The 15,125-nt window shown below is 40.7% G+C and overlaps 1 protein-coding gene across 5 annotated transcripts in view; it reads right to left on the bottom strand.

The window, feature by feature from the left end:
• The window catches only part of atp8a1 (ATPase phospholipid transporting 8A1), a 143,028-nt gene that overhangs the window by 72,457 nt on the left and 55,446 nt on the right, over positions 1-15,125 (bottom strand). For 3 of the 5 annotated variants that reach the window (XM_033633450.2, XM_033633451.2, XM_078169461.1), the window contains exons 15-16: positions 7,995-8,039; positions 3,238-3,310 (exon numbers count right to left, since the gene is read on the bottom strand). In XM_033633450.2, the coding sequence (XP_033489341.1) occupies positions 3,238-3,310; positions 7,995-8,039 (118 nt within the window). The remainder of the gene's footprint in view (positions 1-3,237; positions 3,311-7,994; positions 8,040-15,125) is intronic. The other 2 variants (XM_078169460.1, XM_033633453.2) reach the window with 1 other exon arrangement.

The following is a 15,125-nucleotide window of genomic DNA, read 5'->3' on the forward strand; positions in this document are numbered from 1 at the left end:
TGATTAAATATTTTATGAAACGCATCTGCTGGAGAAAGGAAAAAATTCTGTCTAAATTAAATTTCAACACTTAATAAAACTAAAATGTAATGACTTTTTGTCAACAAATTCACTTCGAATTTTGTGCTATGGACCTCTCCTTGAGATGTGTCTTTAATAAAGTATGAATTGAACTGAAATTGAATTTGACTAAAACTATGACAGATAAAAATGACTAAAATGTGACTGAGACAAGCACTTTCATCTGAAGACTAAATGTAAAACAGCTGCCAAAACCAACACTGCAGTTATGGTCCTCACAAGTACAGAAGTCAAACGTGTGTTTGCGACCCAGGTTGGTGGTAACCTACGCAGAGGGCAGGGCCCGTCGTGAGCTTTGCTCTGATGGCACAATTAGAAGTGACAGCTAATACTGTGCTGCCAGCTATCACCCCCACTGACTCCTGGGTAATCTGTGACACGACAGCAGTGACAGACACTCATCACTTCAGACGTGGCCAGTGTGGAAAAAGTTGAAGGGGTCAAAAGAAAATAAAGCAAAGAGCCCAGACGGACGAGCAAGCAAGCGAGCAAATACCCATGAAGGCTGCTGGAGCTCTGCGGGCGGAGAACATGTCCAGTGAGAGAACATGAAAATCACCAGAGGGGATGTTTATTTTTGTCAGCACTGTTAATTCCCCTCTCCTCCAGTCTGCCTTCCCCCTCAACACTGTATCAACACTACTCCTACCAATAGCCCGCGGCAACACAAAAGTGTTGTTAATGATAAGGATTAGTAATGTTTAAGTTAGAAGCGTCCTGATGGCCATAAGGACAAAGTGTGTGAGCTGTGAGACCATGAGGTGTTAAATGAAATGTATCATTTAATTTAGTATCTATCTGTCATAAAAGGAATGGGGAAGCATTGTGGCTTAAAGGTTGGAGATAATGTCATTCATAACAACCTTAAAGGTATACTATGCAGGATTTTTTTTTTTTAATTTACTGACTCCCAATCATCACTTATGACCCACTCGAAATGTGTGGTGGTGTATTTATCTGCCCTCTGCCTTTATTTTTGTATTTTCGTCTTTTTTTTGCTGTGTTCAGGACGTTCATGGCAACAGTGTGCAGGTGAGGTTGGGACTTGATAAAAAAAAATAGTGACCAGGTGCCAGACTGTAAGCAGCATGCATCCAAAAGAAAGCTACAAAAATGCAGACACAGTAGAAGCAAATGTAAAACTCCTTCAACAGTACAGTGGTTTGTAGCGTACGTACAAGTAGTGCGGGGAGGAGGGGCCATGTTTCTTGCGTTTACAACAGTAATATATCTTTAAGGTTTCTCAAGTATAATTAAAGAAATAGTACAACATTTTAAAAATACCCTTTCATGCTCAGAGACAAATGAGAAGTTCAATACCACCCTAACGTCTGTGGCCAGAAACCAGTTAGCTTAGCCTAGAACATAGACTGGAAACAAGGGCAAACAGCTAGCTAGTGACTTCCTGAAGTCTTGTCACCACCGTAAAACTGTGAGGCAACCAGTGGAAATTCAGGGAAGTCAAGATTTTACATTTCAGTTTTGTACAGATTAAACTAACAAGACATACGGTGTTAATTACAGACCTTTAGAGGTGCAGGAAGGTGGATTTTGTTTGCTTTAGACAGAGCAAGGCTAGCTGTTTCCTACGGTTTCAAGTCTTTAGGCTAAGCTAAGCTATGCTAAGCTAAGATAAGCTAAGCAACTGCTGGCTGTAGCTTCATATTTACTGTACCAACAGTAGAGGGGAATCAATCTCACCAACTAACTCCTGGAGAGAAAGCAAACAACTGTATTTTAGAAATATCTACATATCCCTTTAGTAGCAGTGCCTTTATAGAGAAGGTAAAAATACTTAATGCTTGGTGAACTTTGTGAGACAAGGGCGCCATATTTGAGGTAAGCTCTCTGTTACCTCTATTACCAAAGTGCATACACTCAATCCAAAAACAAGACAGTTATCAATATCTGGTTATGTTCTTGAAGGTAATGCATCTAGGTCTGTGCTCCAACCATGGGCTGCGAAGTCATATGGATCTGTATTGTTTATCGTGATTTGTTAGTCCAAATACCTATGCTTGACCACCATAGCAGGCACAACATTGCAGCATCGTTTTCACAAGATGGCGTCCCCCCCATCCAAAACATTTAACACAGTGTGACATGAACATCACGTTCTCTATTGAGAGTTAACCTGCATTAAACTTCAAAGCTTTCAAAACACATGACAGCATCGTCACAGGAGTCTTGTCACATAATAGAAGGGGACTAGGAGAAGGCAAAACTATGACTCATAAAAGTGCGACAACATTAAGACATCCACCATCAACAAAGCATTAGCACAACTACAACACAATATATTAATCATAAGCAAAATCATTAGCAGAGATTCAGAGAGACCGTGGTTGGTTATGCACTATAATTAGCAGTGGGCGAGGGGGCTATCAGTATGAAAGTAAAGCAGATCCTCGACAAACTCAATGTGTGGAGAGATTCTGCTGTCATAACAAAGCAAACATCACAGTGGGATTACTGCCTTCCCTGGGCGGTGCTACTGTACGTAATTAGATGTGACATTCTGCCTCCCACACGCTGTTCTGCAGCTGAGTGACTCAACCAGCCAATCAATCACAGTTTGCACCCCTTTCATTACCACAGGTGGCCTTTACTGCTCCCTCCAACATCCTGAGACAAGATCCTAAATGCATGTACGAGTCCATATTTTGAGACAAAGGCACGACTACTAAACATCTGATTTTCTTATGTTCTTTTTGGGCAGGTTTCATATTCATAAATTCATATAAATGTAATCACTCTGCAGCAGTACAGATCCCTGCAGTGGAAAAGCAAATAAACCTGCTTCATCCTGTCAGAATAAGATAATTAGGTGGAGTGTTTACAATGTCCCGTAAAGAAAACCTCAGCAGGAATTCAATCAAACGAATATTAAACGGATTCAGTCAATCTGTCTATCAAAACATGCCACACTGATCCGAAGAAAATGACCAGAAAATTATACATGCCACTAAATATCGCAGCCTTTTCACCACTTTTAAGACACAACATAAACACAAGTCCACCACATCACTGAGGTCCACTTAAGATGGCAAGAAGACACTTTACAACCAACCACAATTAGATTCAAAATCCTTCTTAGTTTTCCTAAACAGCAGCCATCAATGCAGACGGGTTGCGAGGAACCCTGACATTACTTACGTGATTACTTTGGAGGTTTTCCAGTAAGCTCGGGTCATTAAATCCCTCCTCGTCCAATGATTGTGTGCTGTGGCTGGAAAGAAGAGACGGAGAAGTCAAGAAGACAGAACACACTGGAGTACTTGAACAGCCAACTGGAACATTCTGTTGTGACAATAGATTAGTAAAGAACATATAATTAATTTGTTTCATCACCAGAGCATATTCTGACAGCAACAGGAGAGAATAAAATTTTCCACAAGCCTCTGACAGTTTTCCAGTTACAGTAATAAGCATGATATAAGTGTTTATGTACCAACAGCAAAAACGAAGCCTCTTGGAGCCTGCATTGAAAACGCTATGATTTCTCATCACATTTAACACAAATACTCCCTAAAGAACTGTCAACCACTGTGCGGCCTGGCAGGCAGTGGCAATACAGACTGTATAAAAGAAGTAGACGTAGCCTCCGGGTCTGGAATGTGAAGCCAATGCCTAAGTGCCGTAAAGTTGCATCCTTTCTAATGGCCAGCAGGGGGTGACTCCACTGGTTGCAAAAAGAAATCCGGTTGTATAGAATTAGAAAATGGCCGTACCTCTCACTTGATTTATTACCTCAGTAAACATTTTCCGAATGAGTTTAAGGTCTTAATCTTGAGCTTCAAGTCTTCCTCTATACAGCATGAGGTTAATTTTGTAAATTATGGTCTGATTTAGAGGTAAAATTAAAGCAGAGTACACTTTAGGGTGTGGCTGCATTCTTTCTAATGGCCAGCAGGGGGAAAATCCACTGATTGCAAAAAGAAGAACGACTGCATCGAGACAAGTTGCTATCACTGTGACCTCGTATTAGGTACAGCTGATTCATACTGTGCCTGAGTATGATTGCCCGTCACTCAGCTTTCACATTAATTATGTTGCTCTGTACCCGAGTACACTTGCGTCATCATCGACATGACATTTTTATTGTGTTACAGTGTAGAAGAGGGCACCACAGACAAACACTGCTGCCCCAGGGACCATCATAAGCGGGGAGCAGCGAGGCGAAGGCTGAAGGAGGTTTGTGTTTGTGGTCAAGGCGGCAGCAAAGCCAGATCTGTCTGCCGTCTGATACAGCAGCTTCAGTACTTAATTAAGACTGTTTGATAACTGGTTAAAAACTCCTTGTAGTTATGTTGAATAGCAGTCCGCTTCCGTGTTTTGGTACAGCTGGTGTTCACACCAGATGCATTTCGTATTGCAGTACACATGAACTGTACTCGACACTACCTTTTCAAGTGGACTCAGGCACGGATCGGCATACCATGCCTGGGTACGGTACACAGTGTTCACGCTAATCAAATGAGTTAGACTTTGGCGTCCAGTGTACTCAGATCTGAGCCCGTGTCCCTGATGTGAAAGCCTTAGGCCTTAGCCAGATTCACCCCTCACTTATAGCTCCAAAAGACCAAGATAGCAACGGCCAAAACGCCAAACTTGAGGCTTCAAAACAGTACTCCACAAACCAAGGCTTGATGTTACAGTGTCTACGTCCACTTCTTTTATACCATCTATGAATTGCACACAGTATTCTTGCCACAACCTAAAGAAAAAACACTACAACTATAGATTATAACTACTGTCAATTTGACTGTTGATTATTTTCTCGAGCCGTATTTTGCTATCAATATAAAAGCATCAAATCTAAAGCTAGAATCAGTGAATGTGTAGCATTTTTTGCTCAAAAAAGTTTGGAAATACTGCCCAAATAGTTGCCAAATAATTTTCTGTTGACCAACTAATCAATTAATCAACTGATCTTTTCAGCTCTAGATAAAACTAACGTGCGCTGAGACCGGCACCACAACACAGATCTCAGACGGGTGCTGTGTGCCATCGGTATTGACATTTGTTGAGAAAAGTATCAACCGCAATGCAGACAGAATGCAAATGCAGGTCCCCTGGGCTTCAGTAATGTGATGTACAGTGTGACTGTTTGGGATTCTGTCCATGCCGGCAGAAGCGGATCATCCTTTGAGAAAGCAATGTCCTGAAATGGGACATTATTATTTCACAATGCACAAAGAATCCACACTCATTCATTTATTCATTTCCCCCCTTTATATATTTATCATTTTCCCCTCAGTCATTTCCATAAATAATAAATGGTGTTCCCCTGCTTTAGAAATTAAACAATGCAAGAGGAACTGCTTACAAGGACAGAGCAGGCAGGCTGAATATCTGGCAGCGAAAGGAGACCATATTACTCATACACTAATCAAAGCCAAACCCTAATAAATTACTGGAATACAATTAGTCTCTCATACTTCATACTACATCCAGAAATGCTCTCAGTTACTGGCAAGATGCAAAATAATTCAATATTTTTCATTCCATTAGGAATATGGCAAAAAAAAAAAGCTACAATCTTTCATCAACAACAGAAAGTCATGCCGAGGTGGAAAAACAAGATTGTAGAGGACCTTGCAGAGAAGACCTTGTTATTGATAAAAGGAAAAGATGTTTTTTTATCCCCCTAACCAGCCACTCACCGGCCGTCCAGCAGGGATCGATTCATGATTCTGTGATAAACAGAGTGCTATAGATCAGGTAGACAGCAGCTTTGTCCGTGGCACTGGGGCTTGATAGAAACGTTACCGAGGCTGCCATTAGCAACCATAAAAGTCCTTTTAATCCCCACAGGATACACTGTTCAGATCCCTCAGAGCCCAACAGCCGACCGGCCGGTAATACTCCCATCTACTGCACCGCTAACAGAGGTTTGGGAGGAGAGAAATATAGGGGTAAACACAGCGATGCCATCAAACAGCAGCCCTGGAGTCAATATTGTGTTACACCTACGTAGACGCACTGGAGGTTAGGGAAATTTATCACAGGAGCAGGTTTCATTAAAACATGTCAGGGAGAATCAGCTAATAAAGTCTGCTTTTCTGAACACCCCACATGCATATTGTAAATTTATTATGAGGAGGAGGATGTTTCAGCTGACTATAAAGCTTAGTTTTGTAGCATATAGCATAAGATATATTTTCTGATTACAGCAGGCTGCATCCATGTGACATACTTCTACATGTATGTATCCAAGTTATATTTCAAGAGACTTCTAAATTCATGTTTGAAATGAAAACATGTTCTGCAACAAAGGCTGAAAAACGACAGTATTTTTGACAGAAAATCTTTACAGTTATTATTACTGTTTCCAACCCTTGTACAAGGGAAGGAAGCCCTGAGTTTTTCTCATCTGCAGCAGCAGCAGCGTAGTTTGCCATGTCGATTGTCTTGATGAAATTTCCGAGGCACGGGGCTGGGTGTGGAGGACGGTCAGCTATTGATTATCTGCCAGCACACAGAGGTCCTGTCACTATGGGAACGAGGGTGCTGGCTGTTCGCAGTCAATAGCCGCTGACTGGTCTCTGATCAAACCTGTGACACGGCATGCTGTCCCTGGAAGTAATACATTTATAACTGACCTGTGTCAAGAAGGCAGTGTCCGACCCTGGACTGAGACAAGCTGTGATTTAAATTAACCTCAATTCAAAACAGAACCGTGGGATTAATAAGGTGGAATTTATACTTCTGCGTTGAATCGACACCGTACCCTACGCCGAAGCCTGACACACCTCCCCAGAAATGTAACTGCGACGCAGACTTCCTGTCTATTTTTGTAAGCTGAAACCATTTCCCTCAGTGCAAATGTAGGTTTTATTTACTTTAATTTCACAGATAAGAAGCAAGAAATTGTTAGAAAACATGCTAAAACATGCTAAAAACATTAGCATTTCACAGAAACCCCGTCACCGACTATTGTTTTGGAAGTGTAACTGCAGAGTGACACAGACACACCGCCGCACAAATATAAATGCTCACAAAGTCGTAGGCCATGCGCGTAGGCTACAGCATAAGGTCTGCCACACAAGTATATATCCCGACTGATCCAGTACTGGTTTTGTTTTTTGTTTTACATCTTTCATCAAGCAACAAAACACACATTTATTTTCCCCTTGTTCCTGTATCCCCGAACCTTATGTATAAATAAGGCATCCGACTCAGTTGTTTCAGTGAGAAGAAAAAAAGCCTTAAAAAGAGACATGCCTTCATGGAAGCTGGCAACTTCCTTTAAAGCAGCAAGATCCAACATTTTGGCATTATAGGCATTAACAAACAGTCCTCAATCCCCCATGCAAAATGGATGAGACACGCCCATGCTGTTACTGCAGATCTCAACACTGTAGCAGATGGATCTCAGAAGTAGGACTGTGTGTACGTGTGTGAAAGAAAGAGACAGAGAGAGAATAAGTGGGAGTGAAGCTTCCACCTCCAAAGTTAGTTTGATGTTAACTGGTGAAAAGGAGACTGTGTTGCACAGCTTCGACACGACATACAGCAAAAGACTGGTCTATCAAACCTGCTGAATGTACAAGAGCGAGGGAGGAAGCCACAAACAGAACCACTCAGAAGTCAACAATAACTCCAATACAATACTGGCAGCATACACATATATATATATATATATATATATATATATATATATAACATTTGTTTAAGGCTGCTCTTTCACATCCACAGATATATATGTATACAGAGTGAATCCAGAGCCACAGTCACATACAACACGTCCAAAGTGTACTCAACGACCGCACAAAGAGAATACAACAAACAAACACTGAGGTTTTGTGTTCAAAGTCACGACTTCCACAAAGGCAAGGCAGCACCAATACATCACAGAAGCGAGGAGCGATAAAAAAATACGATCACCATCTCACACCCAGTCATCTTACCAGTCATCCTCCGCAAAACTACCATCCTCAGCCTCGGGGGCGTGACTGTTGGAGAAAAAATGATCTTACTGACAGAGTCTGTTGTTAGCATGTTTTGTGACTGTACAGACACCAGGGTTGGATTAAAGATGGGTTTGATTATGAGCTGGCAGGTGTTAGAGTATGATAGGTCAGATGCTGGGAAGGACTGCAGCTGAGGGGTTGGTTAGGTCGACAGGAGTAATTACAGCAGGTCCTCTGATCATTTACACGATACTGATCTCATGTGTGCACACTAGGAACCGGTTAGCTTAGCTTAGCAAAAAGATAGCTAGTGCTGCTCTATCCTAATGGAAAGAAACATGTCAATAGCTTACTAATTCACATATCATACCTTAGCAAAGCTCACAGCAAAACAGTCCAGCACATAACTCCCTGTAAAACCACATCTTTCCATTTTTACACTATGGTTTTTGTACGAATTAAATGAAAATAGACAAGTGTTTCTGCTTTAACTTATCATTATGAAATAAATGTTAATAACACAATGTTATGGCTGTAAAATAATGACACCATCTGCATTTACATTTGTTCCCTATAAGCCTCACTGTCACTTCGCAATTCTGTCTGCCTCCACAGACGATCTCCCGGGAAAGTGAGGGCTCAATTAACGTTACAACGGAAGTGCTTTAACCATTGAGGATAGCGCTTTTGTTTTCCTCTGTACCTATCTGTAGCTATCACCAGTTACCAAAGAGTATCACTATAAGTTCGTTACAGTTACTATATTCAGTAGGGTAAATGGCGGATGGTGGAACAACCGAAGTAACTGTGAAAAACAAAATACAGTGTGTGCTGGCTCTAATGGAAACAGAGAGTGATCCGGTTGTCTTTGCGCCCGCAGTGCCAACAACAATGCACTTGGAAATGTTGAATGGGAAAAGTTGTCTGATTCCATTTGAAACAAACAAGATATATTGTCTTTAATAGCACATTATGGTGGTGCTATTAGGTCATAGTTGCTAAAACAGAGCAGCTTAATCATATTTCTTTACTACTTGCTATTGTGCCAATTTAGTTCAGCTTTAATTTAGTTTCCTCTACTAATAGAGCATTTAAGGTAAAAGTTACTGATTTATTAAGTGCAAGTTTTTGCTAATTATTTTCCTGTTAGTGCTCCTTACAATTTAACACACGCACTGGCATCATTTCTTAAGTTATAATTAACAGCTGAAATGTTTCTTTTCACTCTGATTTCAAGCGGCAGATGTAATACTGTAAAAACAAAGCCACTGTATATGCTGCTGTTCTATATCCACTTGTGTTGTGCATGTTATGTCAAATGTCAGTTCTTTCACTCATTAATATCAACTAATTTTGGTAGAAAATACACAATTCATTAAAAACTTACTAGTAAGAATGAAATTCACCACTCCAATAATAAAGTATATTTTCTATCAAGTTTACTGTAGTGAAACCTGAAACATGACTAGTCAGTTAGCAGCTCTTTTTTGTGGTTTGACTGATTGTCTGATTGTCAAAAAATAAAGCACCAAAACTGTTAGGACATATAGATAAATCTGATACTGAACAATAATTAAATATAACTTGGTTCTAACATATTAAAGATATCACACTGGGGACATTTTGCAAAAATGTTTTAGGAGAAATTTCAACAAATTAGAATAGAGGTAGAGCTGCATATTGGCAAGAATCAAGCGACATAACTGGTGTCATAATTCAATATATCCCAGTATCGATAGCAAGGGGATATATTGAAATTAATTTAAAATCGTATTTTAGGAACTAGCAGCGCACCCTCTGTGGCTCTGTCTGTTTGATAGCCCCAACACTGCTATCTAGCAGTCGGCCATTCAAACACAACAGAAAATGAATCACTGCCACAAATCTTTGCACATAAATTATTAACTTAAAAATCTTTCATGTTTTTAAAAATCAATACAGTATCACAGAACATAATATCACGATACTCAAGCGTATGGTGTTGTATTGATATTTTCTTACTGCCCTAATTAGGAGGAGAAAATCCCAAACCAAGAAAGCCAGAAAAGAAACAGGAGGGAATTTATAAATGTTTCGAAATAATTTCATTTTAGTAAGAGGTGCTACTCTCTCGTTCCTCATCAGGCAACAGCAGGAATTTGCAGTTACAGCTAAAGCTGCAGTGTGTGTGTGTGTGTGTGTGTGTGTGTGTGTGTGAGCACTCCGTGTGTGTTTTCAAGGCCACCAATGAATGCAGCAATGAAAACAACAATGTTTGAAACTAAATGTGGTCAGAGTGCACACTGCTCTAAAATGAGGCAACAAATTATTTTGACATCTCTGCTCTGGCAGACTAACTGCAGTGCAGCGTTTTGTTAACTGTGAGGAGTGGAGCCGACCAGACGCTGTGCTCCACTGAACATTACAGCTCTCCATCTGATTCCAGCTCAGTTTGATTCACGCTGCGAGCCTGTTCACTCTTATAGCTTCAGAACAGCAACACTGTGGTTATCTGCATTAACAACAAACCAATCTGTCTGCATGTGGGCTGACGTACAATCTAGCACATACAGTACAGGCCAAAAGTTTGGACACACCTTCTCATTCAATGCGTTTTCTTTATTTTCATGACTATTTACATTGTAGATTCTCACTGAAGGCATCAAAACTATGAATGAACACATGTGGAGTTATGTACTTAACAAAAAAAGGTGAAATAACTGAAAACATGTTTTATATTCTAGTTTCTTCAAAATAGCCACCCTTTGCTCTGATTACTGCTTTGCACACTCTTGGCATTCTCTCCATGAGCTTCAAGAGGTAGTCACCTGAAATGGTTTTCCAACAGTCTTGAAGGAGTTCCCAGAGGTGTTTAGCACTTGTTGGCCCCTTTGCCTTCACTCTGCGGTCCAGCTCACCCCAAACCATCTCGATTGGGTTCAGGTCCGGTGACTGTGGAGGCCAGGTCATCTGCCGCAGCACTCCATCACTCTCCTTCTTGGTCAAATAGCCCTTACACAGCCTGGAGGTGTGTTTGGGGTCATTGTCCTGTTGAAAAATAAATGATCGTCCAACTAAACGCAAACCGGATGGGATGGCATGTCGCTGCAGGATGCTGTGGTAGCCATGCTGGTTCAGTGTGCCTTCAATTTTGAATAAATCCCCAACAGTGTCACCAGCAAAACACCCCCACACCATCACACCTCCTCCTCCATGCTTCACAGTGGGAACCAGGCATGTGGAATCCATCCGTTCACCTTTTCTGCTTCTCACAAAGACACGGCGGTTGGAACCAAAGATCTCAAATTTGGACTCATCAGACCAAAGCACAGATTTCCACTGGTCTAATGTCCATTCCTTGTGTTTCTTGGCCCAAACAAATCTCTTCTGCTTGTTGCCTCTCCTTAGCAGTGGTTTCCTAGCAGCTATTTGACCATGAAGGCCTGATTGGCGCAGTCTCCTCTTAACAGTTGTTCTACAGATGGGTCTGCTGCTAGATCTCTGTGTGGCATTCATCTGGTCTCTGATCTGAGCTGCTGTTAACTTGCGATTTCTGAGGCTGGTGACTCGGTTGAACTTATCCTCAGAAGCAGAGGTGACTCTTGGTCTTCCTTTCCTGGGTCGGTCCTCATGTGTGCCAGTTTCGTTGTAGCGCTTGATGGTTTTTGTCACTCCACTTGGGGACACATTTAAAGTTTTTGCAATTTTCCGGACTGACTGACCTTCATTTCTTAAAGTAATGATGGCCACTCGTTTTTCTTTAGTTAGCTGATTGGTTCTTGCCATAATATGAATTTTAACAGTTGTCCAATAGGGCTGTCGGCTGTGTATTAACCTGACTTCTGCACAACACAACTGATGGTCCCAACCCCATTGATAAAGCAAGAAATTCCACTAATTAACCCTGATAAGGCACACCTGTGAAGTGGAAACCATTTCAGGTGACTACCTCTTGAAGCTCATGGAGAGAATGCCAAGAGTGTGCAAAGCAGTAATCAGAGCAAAGGGTGGCTATTTTGAAGAAACTAGAATATAAAACATGTTTTCAGTTATTTCACCTTTTTTTGTTAAGTACATAACTCCACATGTGTTCATTCATAGTTTTGATGCCTTCAGTGAGAATCTACAATGTAAATAGTCATGAAAATAAAGAAAACGCATTGAATGAGAAGGTGTGTCCAAACTTTTGGCCTGTACTGTAAGTCACAACTGTGTCCAATGTACATGTCACATCAAAATATATTTTTCAGAGTTTTGTCACACAAGTACATTTTTAAAAAACATGCTTTCACTCAGCTCCAAACTAATAACACTCAGGAGGATTCTGAGAGCCTTTCTAACCTAAACTGTATCTCTCCTTGAGATTTGGACTCCAATCCAGTGGAATTAATTAATGTCTACACCCTTGGGGTTGGCTTTATTAATTACAGCAGCACTTAATTTGTGGTGAGGAACACGTGCAGGCGGCAGTGTCAGGGGGGGCTTTCTGTGTGTGTGCTGGCACCAAATTACAAGTCACGCCACAGAGTAGTGGGAGGGGAATGTTTTATCTTCATTTTTACTCAAATTATCTCTTTCTTTTTGGCACAAGAATATACGACTACTTCCCGAAGAAGAGTCAAACACTTTGAAATCCGTCCTTGTACAAAAAGTAAATTAAAATCGGTGCTGAAGGAGCATTCATGTAAGCTGCTTCCAGAAGAAGAGACATGTTACTGACAGAGAATGCAAAGTTAAATTAAACAATATCTGCCATACAGCCAATTCCATCCATATATCATGATTAACCTGAGGCAAGACAAATGGATGCAGTCGGATCAGACATCCACAATAACAATATGAAGGATGTCATCAAATGTACACTGTTACAATGTGCAGATTCAAGCTATTTGTCTGATAAATGCGACTCTAAAGAATTCATTATGCATTTATGACATTAAACATATCTGCTTATATACTGTAAAGGTCTAAAACTTTAAAAAGAGAGACAGCAGATTTTTTACATCGAACAGCACAATGTTATTATTTTCCTAGATACTGGTTAAACGCAACACTCAGTTTTAGAAATCTTGTGTCTGAATCTGGAAAGACTAAATTAAAAAAAACACATTATAAAACAGACAGTTCTGGTCCTTGATTATGATTAGCTGAGCTGCGTTTGAAGTAGCTGTAAAATACTCTATGAACACACAGCTGTGATAGTATTACAGTTTCACTATAACTGTGCCAATCAGTCACCTATTGTCATTAGGGACGTGGAGCTAAAGAAGACAATCGCAATCATTTTCTGTCAGGGTTAGAAAAGTCAGAAGTAATGCAACACTGTCATTTAATGAATGCACACAAAACTCCACAAAGATGCCACAGGAGAAACAAAGAGCCTGTGGGGATTTATGTTTGAGCAGCCAGAGAACCAACTGTGTTGGGTCATTTCATTGGAGAACTACCTGTCGTTGCTGCTGCCCAATCCACCGGCCTTTATCTCCATCAAAAGTGGACAAACTCCACCTACAATCTATAATAAGTAAGCAATGTAAATTTAGCTAGCTTGAATTTGTAGCCTATTATGCTCATTTGTCTTCTAAGTTAACTACAGTATGTTGTCAATTACTAGCAAGTGACAACAGCATGGGAAAAGAGAGCGTAATAGTTTCTGATGGTTGATACATGTGTCATTTATTTATCTTCCGTAACTGCTTATCCTGTTGGGGGTCGCGGGGGGGCTGTTTTTGTTGCTGTGCTTATTCTACAGAACTTTGCCAGTTATATGAGTGACAGGTAGGAGCATCACGCCCCTTAGCCGATCACTGTAAACCCCAGCCTGGTTAAAATCAACACCGACAGATACCAACAAACACATCAATGCTCTGTGATGTCATTCTGCCATATTTCAATAAGCAGTGAGATAAACCTCAGGTTTAAAGAAAGCAGTTTGCTTGAGGACTTAAAAATAAAGTGAATAAAGTGAAATTAATTGAATGAATTACACAGCTATAGCACCAAAGAGGATTATATTACCATTAAAAAGATAAAAGTGTTATTGTCTGTTGAATTATGAATACAAACCAGTGACCTGCACTGTAAAACAGTGTTTGAATCTAACTCTCCCAACTCTTATTTTGGGAGCCCAGAAGAGAAAGAAGAGCGGGGCCAAACGATGGCATCATCAAAACGACATCGCCTCATTAGAACTTGCCTTTTTCTCTCCTGCTACGAAACACTCATCCATATTTATCAGTTGCATAAGAGGGAGTCCTTGTTTCAGAGAATCAAAGTAAAACATCTCTACTCTGGGATGAAGGACAGAGAGACTGCTGCCTCACTTCAGTCTTTGCAGAGGAGGAGTGTCTGTCCCTGATGACCAGCCAGCTTGGCCCAAATAAATAACCATTAAAAAGGGAAGTTATTCTGTAGTCCAAAGACCTAAACGCCAAAAATGACTGCAGCAGAAAAGGAAACATCATCTTGGAGTGATCTTGGAGGTATCACATTATCAACATGTACATTATCACTGCGTAAACTGACGTCACGTTGTCGACCCAGGGATCGGCAATGAGGAGTTGAGGCTAGCAATCAAAGCATAATGAGAGCTTTGGTGCAGAGAACTCCAGATAAAATACTCTCTTTTGTCCTTCAGCCTGCACTTCATCAATCAAGCTTTTAATTGAATCCTAATGGGATTAATCATGTACTGTCACGCCTGCACTTGCTTTGCTTCTGTGAAGATCTGCTCTCCCACTTGTTTTGCATCCACTGAGGCTAATTATCTCTGCACTAAAATGAAATGAGAGTATATTCAGGGGGAAAAAAACATTAAGGGCTGATTTAATGAAATGTTAAAATGAAATAGAATATGCTTTTATGTCGGCGGAGCTGAGGGGAAAAGTTAATTTACGTGGAGTGTGAATTTCGGCTAAATCCCTGTGTTTACAAGAAGATGCTGTACGATCCCAATATTTCAGTTGCTAAATTGTGTCAAGAGATTGTCAACCTCTGCATCCTGTAGGGAAAATACTGAAATGAATAGCCTGTTTTCACAAACACCTCCGACATGACAAACGATGGACGAAAGCCTGTGAAGGAGAGAGTAAAGTGCCTTTGCTTGCAAATGTCTGTCCGCCCTTTATTTATAGTTTATGTTGAGAGGAG

Source organism: Epinephelus lanceolatus, chromosome 7, assembly GCF_041903045.1.
Source record: "Epinephelus lanceolatus isolate andai-2023 chromosome 7, ASM4190304v1, whole genome shotgun sequence".
NCBI lineage: Eukaryota > Metazoa > Chordata > Actinopteri > Perciformes > Serranidae > Epinephelus > Epinephelus lanceolatus.